The 18,165-nt window shown below is 37.0% G+C and overlaps 3 protein-coding genes across 5 annotated transcripts in view; all 3 read right to left on the reverse strand.

The window, feature by feature from the left end:
- Positions 1 to 2,640: 2,640 nt before the first annotated feature.
- The window catches only part of LOC122327919 (GTPase IMAP family member 8-like), a 295,481-nt gene continuing 279,956 nt past the window's right edge, over positions 2,641 to 18,165 (reverse strand). For 2 of the 3 annotated variants that reach the window (XM_043223605.1, XM_043223606.1), the window contains exon 4: positions 2,641 to 3,997. In XM_043223605.1, the coding sequence (XP_043079540.1) occupies positions 2,844 to 3,997 (1,154 nt within the window). In that variant the 3' untranslated portion in view covers positions 2,641 to 2,843. Of the gene's footprint in view, positions 3,998 to 4,260; positions 4,888 to 6,531; positions 7,076 to 18,165 lie in introns of those variants that run through there. The other variant, XM_043223607.1, reaches the window with a different exon arrangement.
- LOC122327995 (E3 ubiquitin-protein ligase dbl4-like) lies at positions 12,455 to 14,582 on the reverse strand. Its single transcript, XM_043223717.1, has 3 exons — positions 14,396 to 14,582; positions 14,017 to 14,181; positions 12,455 to 13,944 (listed from the first exon to the last, which is right to left on the reverse strand). The coding sequence occupies exons 1-3, from the start codon at positions 14,459 to 14,461 to the stop codon at positions 13,501 to 13,503; spliced, it is 675 nt and encodes a 224-aa protein (XP_043079652.1). The 5' UTR covers positions 14,462 to 14,582; the 3' UTR covers positions 12,455 to 13,500.
- LOC122327997 (GTPase IMAP family member 5-like) lies at positions 15,180 to 16,709 on the reverse strand. Its single transcript, XM_043223719.1, has 2 exons — positions 16,359 to 16,709; positions 15,180 to 16,205 (listed from the first exon to the last, which is right to left on the reverse strand). Coding segments are annotated over exons 1-2 (606 nt in total). The 5' UTR covers positions 16,360 to 16,709; the 3' UTR covers positions 15,180 to 15,600.

The following is an 18,165-nucleotide window of genomic DNA, read 5'->3' on the forward strand; positions in this document are numbered from 1 at the left end:
AAAAAAATAATTAAATAGTATTTCTGTAACAAACAATTTATATGTATTCTACAAATACAGAAACTTGTACGAAAAATTGACCTCACTCGTAGGATTTTGTACGATTTGTCTAAAACCCCAGTTTAGGGGCGGGGTTAGGTGAAGGTCATTCGTACAAATTCATACGAATTGGCAAGTCGTAAAATATGTACGAACTGCTGTGGGATCAGGCTAAATACACTCATTCCAGGTCCATACGAGTTTTTTCCATGACTTAATGAAGGGTGGCCATATCTCCAAACGTCTCTAAAGAAGTGTGTTTTAGGATGTGAGGGAAGGGTAACCTTTTTCAGCTTCCTAAAACAACCCAGGCGTTACGTGACGGTGGATGCAGTTTGTGTTTCTCCAGCAACAACAGAGTTTCACAAGTGTGTTTACTGATGAAACTTTTGTAAACAAGGCTGTTTCTGCATCTATAAATTTCTGTGTTGCAATTAATGATGAGTCACAGGGTTGCTGGTGTTTCGGTACAAAACCAAGGTCACGCAGCTCAGCCTGATACATATGAGACCGCTTCAGCAAAAAAAAAAAAAAAAAAAAAAAAAAAAAAAAAAAAAAAAAAAAAAATAAATATATATATATATATATATATATATATATATATATATATATATATATATATATATATATATATATATATATATATATATATATATAAAAATAAATAAATAAAAAATAAATAAATAAAAAATATATATATATATATATATATATATATATATATATACATACATACAAAAAATTATGAATAGCATAGAATTATATACAAATTTTTTATGTATACTTTTGAAACTTATATTTATTTTTTGTGTTAGAAATGTAAACCATTGAGATTTGTTGATATACTAAACATTATGAGGAAATCTATGGTGAAGTTTAGGAGTAAAATACAAACGTAGAAATGAATAAACCTACATAGAGGAGCGGATAAAACTGCTAATTTTAGGGGAAAATTGAAAACAGCAATTGGAGGCTTTTGTATCTGAGCTATGTATAAATAGGTACAGGCACAAATATAACTGTAAAGAGAAGACAGGCTAAGACTGAGGTGGTTTTGGGTATATTATCCACCAAATACATTGTATTTATTAGTAAAATATTGAATTATACATTTATCAGATAACTAATAATAGTTTATTAAATCAGATCAAAATACATTTCACATAACACATCTCAAACAAACTTGACAAATTTACTATCCTTATGTTGACATTTTTAGCTGTTGGGTCACCATTGCCTTCCATAGTAGGAAAAAAATACTATGGAAGTGAATGGTGACCCAAAACAGTATCTTCCTTTGCGTTCAGCAGAACAAAGAAATTCATACTGATTTGGAACTACTTAGGATGAGTAGAGATTTTTATTTTTGGGTGAACGATTCCTTTAATGTGTCAAGTCGCATTGTGACCCCAGACATAAAAACCGAAACACGTACGGTTTGAGCCAACTTCCACCTAAATCATCCGGCTTTATCCAGAACCAAAACTACTGTTAGATTCAGAAAGCTTGGAATGTAGGCCAGGATCTTCGTAGACTACTTATGATGGTCTCTGTGAAATGCAGCACAGATACTTTCTATATATAACGAATATAACTCTACAAGTAGCTTTTAAATAAAAACATATAGAAAGTGTTCAGTGTCATTGACACAAACACTAAACACCATCATGGTAATTAAACTGAAATACGCAATAAACACTAATTCAATAACATCAGATGTAATACACAATTCTAATAAACTTAACTGATAAGAAAAATTAAAAAGAAAAACTGTGGTTTTAAGGAAAAAACTTTTACTGGAATTTACTGTTAACCATTTAACAGGTTTTCATGTCCCTTTTCAATCTGTTCAACTCTATATTTAACAGCTATTCATGGTCTCATGCATCTTTTATTTGTTCCTGGTCATATAGTTTTGGCTAAGAACTAAGTTACTTTGTATATTTATTTTGAACTTTACCATAGTACAGCACTAACTTTGATTGTTTTTTTCTTTATTTATTCTCTCTTCTTTATTTTAGGCCTCTGATACTTTTATAATTACTATTATTGTTCATTAAAAAAGGCATAGTTGTGCTTATTTAAATTTTTATTTGCTTATATCCGCACAAATTATTTTACTCCAGACTGCATTCTGAATGAGGGACTATTACGGCAAGTTTTGTTAATAAGTTCAAACTCAAGAATGGATCAGTAGTCCTTGTCCATGATCCAGCTGCACCTCTAGAAGAAGTACTGTGTACTGTAAAGAGCGAGGTGTGCTGTGATTGGTCAGCCATCCAGTGCACTGTGATTGGCCGAATACCATAAGCATGTGGCAGAAGTGTCACGCCTCTTACCAGAACATGATGTGCCATAATGACACCAAAACAATAAAACACATTACAAACGAGCATCCAGTGGAGACATAATTACTGAGTATCATGACTTACCTCGTAAACATTTATATTTGTAATTGGAAAAAACTACAAACAACAAGCACTAGTAACAAGTAATAGTTCACACTGATGCACTCTAACTAGGAATAATACTTCTACTGCTTACAAGTGGACTCTTGTTGTGTTATAATTTCATATCAACAGTCATTCTTAAAGATGGCCATCTATAAATCTACACACAACCATAGCACTGGAACTACACATACATGTCTATGATCTATACTCGGGATTGATTTGCTTCTGTTTTAGAACACAATGATTATGTAAGTAAAATATGTTAGTCACACAGGTGTCCAGGATGACTTGTTCATTTTCTCTTCTATTCCTCTCGTTCTCTCTTCATCTCCTCTCATATGTCTGTCTTTTTTATACCGTTCCTGTTCTCTTTCTTTCTTTATGATGATTCTCTCTTTCTTCCTCCATCGTCACGTTCATTCTCTCTATTTCTTTTTCAAGTTTCTGGTAATATTCATCCCATGTTTCCTGCTCTTTCTTTCTTTTTCTTTCTTGATCTTCTTCTCTTCTCTTTCTGTCTTGATCATGATTCTGCTTTTCTTCCTCCATCATCATCTTCATTCTGTCTATCTCTTGTTTAAGTCTCTGATAATATTCATCCAACATCGCCTTTTCTTTCTTTCTCCATTTCTCTTCTTCTTGTTCTCTTCTTTGTCTTTCCTGTTGTTTCTGTTTCTCCCATTCCTCTCGTTCTCTCTTCATCTCCTCTTGCAACTTTCTCTCTTGATCCTCTAAGTCTTTAATGTCTCTTTTGTATTCATCCTCTCTTCTCTTTCTCTCTTTCTCATGATCGTCCTCCATCTTCATCTTCAACCACTTTTTCTCTTTGTCATGTTTGTTCATCAGTTCTTCTCTTTCTCTGTTCAGTTTCTTCACTTTCTCCATCAGTATGTTCTTCTGTTGTTCTTGTATTTCTCTCTCCATCTCTCTGAACATCTTACATGAGTAGTAACTCCCTCCGTTCTCTTTCACCATGTTGTCTATCTTTTGCAGGAGATCAGTCACCTGTGTTTGGTCTTTAGTCTCGTTATTGAACACATGGTATCTGTTTCCACACACTTCAGTCAGGCTTTTAAGGGTAGATCCAGGTTCTCCCAGATACTGTTCAATGATTTTGTTCTTCAAAAAGTCTCCCCTGGTGAAGAGCACTATGATGTACTTTAATGAATTTTCACCAAATGTCTTTTGAATGACTTGCACAGATTTTTCCTCTTCTTCAGTGAATTGTCCCACTGGTAATATTAAGAGAAACACATGTGGTCCAGGCAGGATCATTGAGATGCTGTTGCTGATTTCAGTATCAAACAGTCCTGGAGTGTCGATCACAGTAATGTGTCTGCCATTAATTTCAGCTGTCTCTTTCTGACACTCTTTAGTAACAGATTCTTGAGAAATGTCTGAAATAAACACTTTTCTTCCTAAGATGGTGTTTCCAGTTGAACTCTTCCCAGCTCCAGTTTTTCCCAGCAGCACAATCCTCAGTTCATCTTCTCTTTCTCTTAAATCTAAAGAAAAATGTAAACAGACCTGTATCACCCCACTACTTAAGAAACACGCTCTTAAGACAGGACTTTTAAAGAACTAAAGACTTCTGTGTCTACATGACATTACTAGGTTCAATCAGGAACATGTGTTTTAAAAATCACTGGAATGCTGACATGCTAATCATATTATTTATTCTCATCTCCGCAAATAATGTTATTCTCTGACAAATCTGTGTAGACCTTTGCAATTATGAATCTCGAGCTGCAGATGTTCTGATCATTACCTTGTGATTGAAACCTCGTCTCTAATGAATGGATTCTCCTCTTCATTTCATCAAATTTCAGCAGTTTTTCCATCTGTGCTTCCATCAGTGTCTCTGTGGAGAAACAAACAGCGCTGTTTTCCTCAACCATCTGCTGCAGTTTCTCCATCAACACAGACACTTGTGTGTTCGGGTCAATGAAATGATGTCGACCTCCTAAACTCTGAATGGCAGACTGTGTTTCTTCATTTAGTTCTGCTGTCTGATGATCTGAGCTCTGCTTTATGAGGATCATGAGATGTTTGTTGATTCTTGAGCTAAATATTCTCTTTAACCTTTCCATTTCTGCTTTGTCTTCATTATTAAGTAGAGCATCAGGAACGATGAAGATGAAGACATGAACTCCAGGATGACAGAGAGACACACATTGGTGAGTCTGACGCATCACTTCCTCTTCTGAGAGCTGAGTGTTGAACAGAGCTGGAAGCTCCACCAGACTGATCTGACATCCATCAAGCTCCACGTCTCTCCTCACACACTCTGAATCTGATCTTCTCTCTCTCTGATTTAGGATCAGCTCTGAGATTAAGGATTTTAATCCTCTGTTACTCCCACACACAACCAGATTCAGCTTCACACACTCTGGATCTATGACAAAATAATTAACTAGTTATAAAATAATATTGCAGTTACATCATGTCATAATTACTGCAGTCTGGCTGCAAAAAGCATTTACAAGCTGTAATACTTGCCAAAGGGCTTTTTTTAAGGACTGACGCTACTGTGAGTATTTACAAAAATCACATTCAGCAACATAGTAATATTTCTGTTGCTTATATTCAGTTGTCTATCACACTGAATTTCCAATCTCAGTGCAGTGTTAGTGGTGATGATTAAAAAAAATGCATGGTGAACTGCCTTAAAAGAATGAAGGACATGTCCTCACTCTTACCCTATCACCTATCTGATATGGTTTCATCGTTGCTTCCTCCTTAAACAGTTCTCATCTTTTGTTTAGACACTGTCTTCCCCTCTCTTCCTGGCCACTCTGTTCCATGTCTTCTGATGGCTCTCTGATGTTCTCCATGAGCATGGTCCAAAATGCTGGACTGCAGAAAGGGTGTGGTGCAAATCCAAAAATCCTACTGACCTAAATTGCATCGTTTAGTCTATTTCTTCTCTGCTAATATATCCACTCCTAAAAGAACATACTGCCACAACAAAATTAACAATTTTCCAAACTCCCACATTACATTTTACTGCCTCTTTTGTCTTTTACCTTCATCAAATCTACCAGCTGATAACTTCGTAACATTCTTTGTTAATACAATTATAACACTCTAATCCCCTCATAACCCTAACCCTAAGGACACACAATTCTCCACACCACAAACTAACAAATACACCTTACCAGCAAACACACACCCACCTTCCTTATTTCCAATCTCTGAGACAGAAGTCTCTATACTCACCTTTTCCTGTCATCCTACTACTTGTCAGCTTGATCCTATTCTGTCTCATCTCTTTAGTCATTTCTCCTTCAGTTGTACCTGCACTCTCACACATCAATATATCTTTTCACATTGGTGTCTCTCCTTAGCATTTAAAAAGGCTTGTATCACCTGACTACTTAAGAAACCCACTCTTATGCCAGGACTTTTAAGGAACTACAGACTGCTCCAACATCTAGTTAATGGGGTGCCTCAGGGCTCAATTCTAGGACCACTTATCTTCTCTGTCTACATGACATTGCTAGGTTCAATCAGAAACATGGGTTTTCAAAATCACTGCTATGCTGATGATAGTCAACTCTACCTTTCATTCTATCCTGAGGATTTGAAACATAGCTGCTCATATCTAAGCATATCTAACAAATATTTCTTGCTGGATCACCTTCAGCTCAACCGTGCCAAGACAAAACAGCTTTCGGTATCAGCAAACTCATTACTTCATTACTTCAATTTCACCATCCATTTAGGTGCATCAACAATAACTTCTTTAAAGTAACTTCTTGGAGATGTAATTAAATTTCTCAGACCACATTGTTAAATCTGCCTGGCCCTTCAGAGTTGCTTTATACAACATTAAACAATCAGGCCCCATTCTTCCTAAACATGCTACACAACTTCTTGTTCAAGCTCTTGTTCTGTCCAGGCTGGTAATTGCAGTGCTCTTAGGTATTTTTCCTAGTTCTATCAGACCTCTAGAATGCAGCAGCAAGAGTAGTCTTTAATGAGTCAAAAAAGAATGCATGTTACACAGAGATCCAGATAAATACATGAATGCACTCACCCAGTGTCTTGATCTTTTGCTGTAACTCTTTAATTTCATTGTCTTTCACTCTTAGTTTCTCCTCTAGTTCATGTCTGACTCTCTTCTCTGGAGCTCTCATGTACGTCTGAAGAGAATAGGGTTCAGTCTTCATGCTCTCTATACAATTAAGCAGGTCTGAGATCTGTCTGGAGTTTCTCTGGTCCTTCAAGCCCACCACATCGTACCAACTCCCATAGAGACTTACAATCCTCAGAGATTCTGTGGATTCTACAAAATCTATCACACTTTGGTCAACAGTGAGATCAGTAATGAAAAGCACCATGAAGTGCTCATAAGAATTAAATATTCCTTTAATCTTCTCCATTTCTGCTCTGTCTGCATTAGTAAGTGGAGTGACAGGAATAATAAAGATAAAATGATGAACTCCAGGATCACAAAGAAACAAACAGCGGTAAGTCTCCCGCATCACTTCCTCCTCCGAGAGCTGAGTGAGAACTGGAAGCTCTAGTACACTGACCTGACGTCCATGAATCATTCCCTCTCTCTTCTGACACACTTTACTCATCTCTGCCTGTGGTAAAAGTTTATTCATTGGTTTAATCATTGTTCCTCTAAACATTCTAGATGCAAAACTCTTTAGTGTTGAATCATTTCCACACAGCACAATGTTCAGCTTTGCTTTTCCAGTAGGCATCACTGAGACTAAAAAGAGACAGAATATTCAGATCAGCTGTGGTACACTTCCTAAAACATCAACAGAAATATTTTATTGTTCAATATGATAGAAAGTTTTAGAAACCATTAAAAAACACTATCACCTGTATCCTCATACATGTTGCAGATAAGATATTCTTTGTGTTCTTCTTTGATCATCTTCTCTATCCTTCTGAACATCTCAGAGCGCTGTCCGAGGTTTATTGTAACAAACCTAAAATGTCTTCCTTTACAATCTTTTATTAAATTATGAATGGCTTTGTTCCTAGAAATGAATATTGATCCGCGTGTCTCTTCATCATTAGTCAACACTATAGTGTGGTTCATGGCCTGGTTACTGAAGAGGTTTAGCACAATTTTCACTCTCTGTCTGTCCTCTTTGTTGAAGTCCTTGCTCTGCAGTATGAGCGCTATCACATGAGGTCCCGGAGCAGACAGAGACACACACTCTCTCACTCTTTGTATTATCAGATGTTGTGGGAGATTGGGCTGGAGCAGGTGAGTGTTGATGACTGTGATGTGTCTCCCTTCTACAGCTCCACTGATTCTCTTACAGTGCTGCTGAAAATAAGATGCAGATGTACTGTGGAATGCTTCTGTACCCAGTAAAGTGTTTCCCACTCTGCTGTTTTCGGATTCATTCTTTCCTATCAGCACAATCCTCAGATCTCTCACTGAAAAAGAGCACAAAAACATACAATCACATACACACTGGTTTCCATGTTTTATGTGTTCCTTTCAAAGTCATAGGGGTTGTTCTACTCTACAAGCTACAAATCTCTTTAACCAAACCATACCCGTGAAAACTTTTTCCATTTTTACTTTTTCAAAAACACATTCTTTAATACTTATAAGCATGTTTCCTTACAGGGACAAAAAACATCAAACCAAGAACATCTTATCACAAGGGCTAGTTATACACAAGAGAACAAAAGGAACCAATTAGTTACTATGGAAACTACCAAGGAGTAGGTGTAGTCCACTGAGTGTCTATGGCAACTAATGAGGAGAACAAACCATGGAGACAAACAAGGCACACAGCAGACAGGGGCTAAAACATACACAAGCTACATGTAACATAGCCTCTCACCTAAGGAGTGGATTTCAGACGCTCTGAAACACAAGACAGAACATATGCAACACAAGTTCAATAGGGCGTGGAGCAGAGGCAGGACAGGGGAGGGATGGTGGGCCATGCCCATGGAGAGAAAAATATTGTGTAGAGTGAAAGGGGCCAGGGCAGGCAGAGCTGAAGGCCAGGGTGGAGTTAGGTACTGCATGAGAGCCAGAGTGGAGCAGGCAGGGAAGGAGGTCAGGGCACAGCAGAAGACCATCAAGATGGAACAGGTGGTGCTGTTGAGCCATTACAGGACAGTGAAAAAATTCATAAATGGCCTTTTTGGCATAGAAACTGCACCAGGCATCATAATGGAGAATTCCGAATTTCCGTTTCCGAATTCCGGAAAGTTCCGTAGCCATTCATAACAGTGGCTTTGGGGAACACAGAGAGTCCGGAAATGGCATCTGCAGTCATAATGGGGGGATTCAATAAACACTAAAAGTTCAGAAATGGCATTTGCGGCCATAACAGTGCCAGCAGGGATCACAGAGAGTTCAAACAAGGAAGCCTTTCTCAAATCTCTTCACTTCTTTGACTTTCTCTTTTCCGGTCCAGCTGCTCTCTCGGTTTCTTCTTCAGCGGCATCACCTCTAAGCTCTACTATGTTCAGGCTGCTTTTGTTACGTTTATGTTTATTTTATGTTGATGCAGGTTACTTGCTACAAGGTACAGTCAAACGAGAACTACTGAAACTGTTGAAAATACACAACAAAGTAAGTTCATCCACAAATAATCTAATGTGATTCATCTGCCATTAAGAATGCAATATTGTTCTTAATGGCAGATGTTTATGTTATATTAAAAAGTTTTCATTATTTTATAAATGTTGCATGATCTATAATAATATTACACACAACAGATTTTACTCATCAAGAGATTTAGTTGTGAAGGAATAATTATATCAGAATTTTATTTCAGTCATATAAGTATTATTTACAGTCGTACATTAAATGTGGACCAACTCCTTGGTGGAGGAAGAAATGTTTTTGTGGTGGTCAGAGTGGTATTAGTCACACTGCTCAAGTTCTCTACAAGATGCACAAGATCTCTTCCGAGATCAAAGTAAATTCACAAGGCCTTCAAATAAAGAAAAAATCATACGGATCATGAAGCTTTGGCCGGACTTGTCTAGCTGGATACGATACAAGTCACACTTTATTGTGGCATAGTTTGCTTTTCCATTGCAGTTTAGTACAGCTTCAAAGTGGGTGGGATCATAACCACAGTACAGCCATTTCTTTTAAAACAAGATTTCTAAAAAAAAACTAAGAACAAATGATACTACAGACTGTTTAAATGTAGCAGTTTGGTCTTATGTAAATAAATTTAATGACACTGGTATTGACGTTTCAACCAGTCAGTGATCTGCAGTGTTAACCCTTTAGGTTTGGTACTTCTCGCTTGGAAAATGGTGCTAAAAAGGTTTGGAGACATTGATCTACTGGATTTAGTCTGTCTCAGCTTTTTCTTTTTCTTCATCATTGCAGAGAGACTGCTGATGATCAGATCAGATCTCTTTGTGGAGCACAGAAATCTCACTGGATCATTACAATTAACGGCCAAATGAATGTTTGGAAACCAATGCTTTCCAAAGAAGATAGAAATAACAGACGTAAGCCATTTTTTGTTGGTGAAAAACTAGGGTTCTAATACTTTTGCCCAGTAGTGCACTTTGATGATAATAATAAAGTGTTGAACAGAATATATTCACGGTGCCTTAGTTTCATTTTCATAGATGTTGGTTTTGGTATGTTCCTCTTACTGTTTCTTTTGTTTCACTTCATTCCTTTCACTTCTGTTTACTTTGGCTCTTCATTATGTATTGTGTTTTATGTATAAGCTCATTGTCTGGTATTGTCTGTGCGTTTAACATGAAGTTGTTACATTTTATCCGCTGTGCAACTGGTTGCATTTTTTGTACATTTCATTTATAAAAGTTTATCAGCACACACCATGATAAATTATCATAACTACTTATACACTCTTACTCCTACACTCTTTATTTTAAAGCTTCGGTTGCCAAATCTTCCCCTTATTCTCACATCCCCATCTCCCATCTGTCTCTACTGTCTTATAATAAGATTATAATAAAAGATATAACTAAATGATTCTAGGCCCAAGCCATTTAAAAAAAAGATTTAACTTATCATGGTCTTCATTATTTAATAAATCACATTAATCATAAACATTTTCTAAACTTTGGACAAAGTTGTATCACAAACCTAATGGATAAGGTTTCAAGTATCAGAATACAGGATTTATAGGAATATATAGGAATATGAAACAGTAATTGTTTAGTACTGTTATTGTTTTTTGTCCTAAAATATTTATCAGAAAAGACATGATTGTAGAAGAACATAATATACAGTGACAGCATTTATATTTGGATGTGAACTTTAATTTTAAAATTGCATATTATTAAAAGTAGCTATTGACAGAACATTTATAAAATATCAAGTTTACCCATTTTGTTTCATAAAAGGGATACATAAATGTTTGTGATTTCATTTACTTACTGTTAGGACGATCAGATTCGAGATTTCTACGTTCTGCTGCAAAAAAAAAACATCATCACACACACACACACACACACACACACACACACACACACACACACACACACACACACACACACACACACACAGAGAGATCAGATGGTTTAATCTTTATAAATTAGCATAATTTGAACATTTGTACAGTAAAAAGCTATGTAATATTTGCAATTATCAATTTCAACACATATTGGTAAAATGATTTTCCTGAACTTCAGAGCATCTACAGTGTGTTGAAATCACACTTTTACACAAATATTGATAAATAGCCTATTTCCACAATTCAACAAAGATAAGAATCGGCAGATTATTAAAGGAAGCCTCAAATTTAGTTTAGTTCCTGAGACACAAAGTTACCTACTGTTGGTAATATTTCATAAATTCCTAATAAATCATTGAGAAAAATACATTTCTGCAAATACCTGCCTCTGGTTCTTACCTAAAGCCATTTTAACACCTACACCTTGAAGTAAAAATCAAAGGAATAACTCGAGATCTAACCAGCGGCACATCTGCAGAGGTTAGACGAGAAGAGATGAAAAGGAAACATGTTCTTTCTTGAGACGGGGAGCAGAAATGAGAGAGGGAAGATGCGGTTTCTTCTGATGAATAAGGAGAAACAAAGTCATTTTCATTATCCTATTCAAAATTCTTATTTCATTAGAAATCATGGAAATGATGTACAAAATGTTTCTATATGTAACCTTTTCAGGGCCTGTGAGCATCGTCGTGCTCCCGCCATCAGATATTAGGGATGTGTGAACAACAAACAAACTAAATAGTAATGAATTTAATATAAAAAAGTAAAATACTTTACTGTATTTACAAATAGCAGTTGTAGCTATAGACAGAAAGCTATGACTATAATTTATTTCTATCATAAAAGGTGACCAAGAATTAACGACACGTTAATATTTAAATGTTTGGGCAATATTACACTTGATCCATGGCTACAAGACCTATGATTTACGTCTTTTGTTCAGGACTCATAAGGGAACATGGAGAGATTATATGAGATGCTTTATTAACCGTAACAGCCAAATAAATGTTTCACAGGATTATGAAAGTAATGCATCTTTTTTCCCTCTCTCTTTTCACTACCTATCTATCAGTTATGCAGGGACGGTTCTAGGATTTCATCTTTAGGGCGCTTAGCCTTCAGAGAGACCATTTAACAATACAAATTACCAAAAAATACAAAATAAACTGTATTTTCTTGTACCCATGAAAACTGTATTACTGTGAGGAGGAATGAATTAAACGCTTCACAAACAATGCACACAGAACATTTACATTAAAATACAGAGAGTGCTCTTATTTAACAATGCAGAGAACTAACGGTAAAGATGACACAACTATACATTTTAAGAAAAAAAACTTTTCCCCAGCTGATGAACGATATAAACACTGACAACCAATCTGAATCAATTCTTCCATTTAAGAAAAAACTGCTGTTGAAATAGCCTATTTGACAATCATTAAAAAAAATATATATATATATATATATATATATATATATATATATATATATATATATATATATATATATATAACAAAAATAAAAACATATTTTTTCACAAGTATTAACATTATAACTGAAACATTTTTATAGTAACAAAAGGAGCTAGATATATTCGACCCTGGAATATGAAACCAGTCATAAGCGTCATTTTGTCTAAACCTGAAAAAATCATCTCTGCACTGATGTCTGGTTTGTTATGATCGGATAATATTTCTCTGAGATACAACTATTAGAAAATGTGGAATCTGAGGGATCAAAAAAAATTAATCCTGAGAAAATCCCTCTTCAAGTTGTCCAAATGAAGTTCTTAGCGATGAACATTACTAATCAAAAAAGTTTTGATATATTTAAGGTAGGAAATTTACTAAATATCTTCATGGAACATACTTAGAGTTTGTCTCGACTGCTAACACACAACGCATCAAACAATTTGGCAATTTCTCAAAACTGCAAACACAATCACAAAACTATACGACAACTTACACAAACCTCTAACTTCCAGGTAAAAACCAAAAGCATATTATCTTCAGTCAAAATCAAAGTTTGGCCGCAAACCCCCCACAGACACTTACACTGATTCAGTCAAAACACTGTCACTGAAACCTTTAGGGAAACAGGAATCCTTTTTGCTAGTCGATGACTGTTACAGTAAAATAGAGGGGTTTCGGATACAGAGATCTTACAGTAGTGTACTGTAAATAAATCAATACATTCATTCACTTCATTCAGCTTCCTCTGCTAAACTGCATCACAGTATTATTAGCACTATCTTCTCCGTTCACACAGAAATAAATAAGCGCTGTTTCAGTTCATTTGTCGACGCTTGATTTACTTATACCGCGTTTTCTGCATGAGAACATGGTTAAATCTGTGCAAAATGACGGTGTAGAGTTTTGAGGAAAACGCTGAGCAAATCAGAACGAGTGTGCAAACATCTGAAATGTGTTAAACGTTCTGAGAAATGGGTCTTGAAACCGTCGACCGTGCTACTTATGACTGCTTTTGAGCTCCACACATTTACAGTTACTAGTAAATTACAAGAAATTACAGTGTTTGCAAAACAAGTCCTGTCTTTCACATTATCTCTTCCAAACCGGAATCTCGGTCTGCCGCAGCGCCACGGAGCAGACGGTATACGGTCCGTGGATGGGATTGCAAACACTCTTCGGCTTCAGGCAAAGAAAGCAGAACTCCAGCTTGCAGCGCTTACACATGAGGTTCTTACAAGCGAAGCCGTTGTGCTCCAGAAGAAGACCGCAGGTCGGACAGGCCCGGATGGCCGGACACTCCACGTTCTCCACGTAAGACAGCCTCATATCTGTACACTTTGCTAGCTTGTCGACGTCTGGGTTGACGCAGTCTTCATGACCGCAGCGGAGAGCATGACCAGCTGCTCCTCTCCATTCTCTCAGACACTGCCAGCAGAACTGGTAGGTCTTGTTTTTCACAGATGTACAGATGGTGCATCTCACGCAGAGGTTACTCAGGTCTTCTCGCTCCACGTAGGACCCACAGCTCGGACACTTAGAGAGACACACACCATTAATCTCACATCATCCGGGAGACATACGTAATGAAACGTGATTAATACTCACTGATCTTAAGTCGCAGTGCTCAGCTGCTGCCAGAAGAGACACCTTCTCCTCGAAGTGAGCCTGCTCTGAATCGCTGAGCAGCCTCTTGACCTCCGAAAACGGCCACTCCACATTACATTTCTCTGTCCCGTCTTTGAAAGCTGGGCAATAAAATTTATACTGACCCTGTCGGGATAAAAACAAAGCGTTGAAAGCAGAGGCACATTCTCGTGCAAACTGGAAAAAAATGGTCCGAGGTTCTTCCAGATGCAGAGCTCCAGCTCAAAGGTATTGATAATTGTCATAAATTGTCATGAACATGTCTGTGTTAGATGTGTTAGACGGTCAACCAGAGCCTATTTTGTTCAACATTTAGCTCAATAGAGAATGTGTGGCCCACCTGGTCCAGCAGACTGCGACACCAGCCGGTCAGGGATTTTGGGGTCACCGCATGACCACAAGACATCTCTACTCTCTGAATACTGGGGTCATCATCTAAAGCTGTGAGTCAAACACAGATCGTCAGAAACAGTTGTGTCTAAAAACAGTATATATACACACTGGCATAGGACCCAACGGCTACCAAAACTTTCTCACTTTAATGTACGTTTTACTCTGAGAACTCATTCAACCATTAACTGGATTTGATGTTGGGAGAAAAACGACTTGTGCAAATCCATCCGCTTGTCACATTTTAGCACGGTATCATCAGCACCGAACTGTTTTTACTGTAGTCAAACTGCGTCTTGAAGGCTCTTTTTCCGTTCGTCTTGATTGAATAACTACAAGCAGGAATGAGAAAGTGGGAAAGCGGATCCAGCAGTGAAGCGAACCGCTTTCAGTTTCAGAAAGTAAAGCATCATTCGGTCGTGCGGATGACGTGATAAACAATGAAATATCAGACGATCAGAATTGAGGAATAGCGTTTCTTTAACAAACTACAGATATATAGACGCAACATTTCTGCAACATTCAAAGTATTAATATGCAGTTAATGCACTTAAGTGAAATGGACCAAAATTGTGTCGTCGACACATGAGAAATTTTATCAATAAATGGCATTTCAGATAGATCAGCTATAATAAAAAAAATGTTTAACTGTGGAAATTACTTCACTTTTATTCACAGGCCTTTTTAACTTAATAACTCTCTGAAATCTTGGTAGTAGTCTACTATTCTTTTGGCAGAATTTAATTACTTCCTGGATTTTCTATCACCACAGTCCCTAAACTCCAAAGGTCTGTTAAATGAATAAATAGAGACATTGATTAGCTTTAAGATGATGAATACAATTATTCTATCCAATTACTCTTTGCACAGCTTTGTCTTGCATGTCGCGGTGTGTATGGTCCGTCTCACATTGATTCACATCAATAATTACTAAAACAATAGAATATATGCACCGTAATACAACAAAACAGTACACATGAACACACGGTTTCTGGATATAACCCTAACCGTGAATCATTCCTAAAATCAGTGGGAAATGACAGCGGATTAACGAATCCTGATCATAAACGGACGTTATCCCTCATGCCGTCCATCATGTCCGGTCTCTACAAACCTCTTACTATAAAAAGGACAAAACAGAGATTCGTAAGACGTTTACAGACCTCCTCCGGCTCGTGATTCTGTGCTCTCTTTGAGATCTTCATCCTCAAACGTGCCACAGATGAGATACTCTTCACGTTCTCTCAGGAGTATCTCCTGGGTCTTTTTGAAGAACTCGGCTCTCACCGCGTCGAAGCGCAGGTGCCCTCCTCCGCACTCCGTTATTAAATCACGAACGGCGTTACTCTTCGGAGTGACCACTGCTCCGCGTGCCTCTTCATCGGTGGTCAGCACTATGGTGTGTCTCACGGCCCGTTTACCGAAGAGCTTCAGCACGGTTTCCGCTCGGTGTCTGTCGTCCTCGCCGAAGTCGTGCCGCTGCAGGACGAGTAGGATCACCTGCGGTCCCGGAGCAGACAGACGCACGCACTCTCTCACGCGGTGTGTGACCTGCTGATGGGAGAGATGCGTCTGGAGCAGGTGAGTGTTGATGACGACCGAGATCTTTCTGTCCTGCGTTACTCCTGTGATTTTCTCACTGTCCTGCAGTGAATGAGACGGAGCTTCGCCGTCAAACACTATTGTATCCAGTAAAGCCTTTGCCACCCGTCTGTTTTCTGATCTGTTCTTTCCTAGAAGCACGACCCTCAGGTCGCTCACTGGAAAACAAGCAAAAATAAATAGCTGCAGAATTAACCCTGAAGAGTCTTACTCTTGCGCTGGAAGCTGCTCTGTCAAACGTACTGATATCACTAATATATTGAGTATATATCGTATATAATACATCAAAGCCAGGGATTTCATTTACTTACTGTCAGGACGATCAAATGGTGGACTACGTCTGCCTGCTTCTGTTAGAGAGAAAACCACATAAACACGTTATAAAGCGTTTGTTGGAAGAACTGAGTGATGATATGGATGAAGGTTCATATAACTGGAGAAAATATGATTGCTCTCATCGCCAGAAGATCTACAGTGTGTCGACATTACACGTCTGCACATAGGAACATTAAAAACGTGCCAAGTTTAGTTTCTTCCTGCTGTTGAACGCCACGCTAAGTGAAATATTATTTAACAGACTACACGAAGAAAATATTGTCATTTAATAAAGTAAATTAAGTAAACAACCCTCTCCTGTTGGCTAATGTTTAATAAAAACGTAAGGAATCGTCGAGAAAACGTGGCTGCATACCCGACGCCATTTATCCACAGGCATCGAAACCGAAAGAAGAAGCGCTGCTGGAGAGAGCTGCCCTGCGCCCCGCCTGCAGACACGCAGAAAAACTGTCATTGAGTTAAACTATGCGATTCTTTTTTTCTTTAAACCAGAATTGAACTTCGAGAAACGCGGCTTCTTCTCCAATTGATCCGATGAAAGAGCATCGATGTGTTTTGTTGAGAGTTCTTGAAGACAATCTTGTGCCCTCTAGTGGTTAAATATAAAGTGCAGCTAAACATTAATACATTAATATGTCCAGATAAAACTGACTTTAACTTGTTTATTCTTTACAGTGGATGTAAAACGCTGGGAACAGCTTCTCTCGATGTGTTCTCGTGTAAAAAAAATAAAGATGATTTTATCGTTTTGGAAGGTAATTATTTCTGTTGTGAGATGATTCATTTATTTGGGCATCAAACAATGTTTTCTCCTCTCTCTCACACACACACACACACACACACACACACGATAAGACACTGAAGCACATTCACATTTTTTAGACTGTTCAGATATTATACTTTATTTATAAAAGCATTTGTTAAAACTTAACTGAGTACAGAACAGTGCTGATTTTATAGATCAACACTAATTTAATTGGTGAACTTGTGATTTTCCTCATTATTAACAATAACGAAATATAAGTCGGAAGAAAAACGCGTCCTGAAGAGCTCGCGGGAAAATGAATGTGAAGTAGACGAATTAGATTTCGGTTTCGGTTTCGGTTTCGATTTGGCTTCATAATCATTATAAATGTGTGACGAACGAGTTAAAGCGGCCATTCAGCAGCACACTGTTGACTTTTATTATTGATTTATTATTGATGTGTTTATTTATTCTTGTCTCAGTTATTTTAGTGCTTCAAGTTAAAATTAATAAAAATGCTTTTGTATATATATATATATATATATATATATATATATATATATATATATATATATATATATATATATATATATATATTCATACATATCAAATGTATTCATTAATTTTACCCCATTTGAAAGAACAACAGTGTGTGAGTGATTAATAAAACTTTATTGATAAATGCAAATACATAGTAAATACACAGCAATTAGTCATGATCATATTGTCTTATATGAGTATATATAAAAATAAAGCCTTTTTTAAACTGGGTGAGAAGATTAGATTTCAAAATCATAAAAATAAAGCATTTTACATTAATTTACAATTTCTAGTTAAATAAATGGTGTTCAGCTGACATAAAACATCATAACTTCCCTTACCAAAAAGTACTATACCTCAAGTTTATTATTTTATTGGTTATGAAAACATTAAAAATCTATGTTTTTAAGTTGATTTAACTAAAAATGTTAAATGCTCATTAACTGATACAATACACTGGCTCAATTTTCAACAACCACATATAAGTTGAGTGAACG

The sequence above is a fragment of the Puntigrus tetrazona genome, chromosome 22 (genome assembly GCF_018831695.1).
Source record: "Puntigrus tetrazona isolate hp1 chromosome 22, ASM1883169v1, whole genome shotgun sequence".
Taxonomy (NCBI): Eukaryota; Metazoa; Chordata; class Actinopteri; order Cypriniformes; family Cyprinidae; genus Puntigrus; species Puntigrus tetrazona.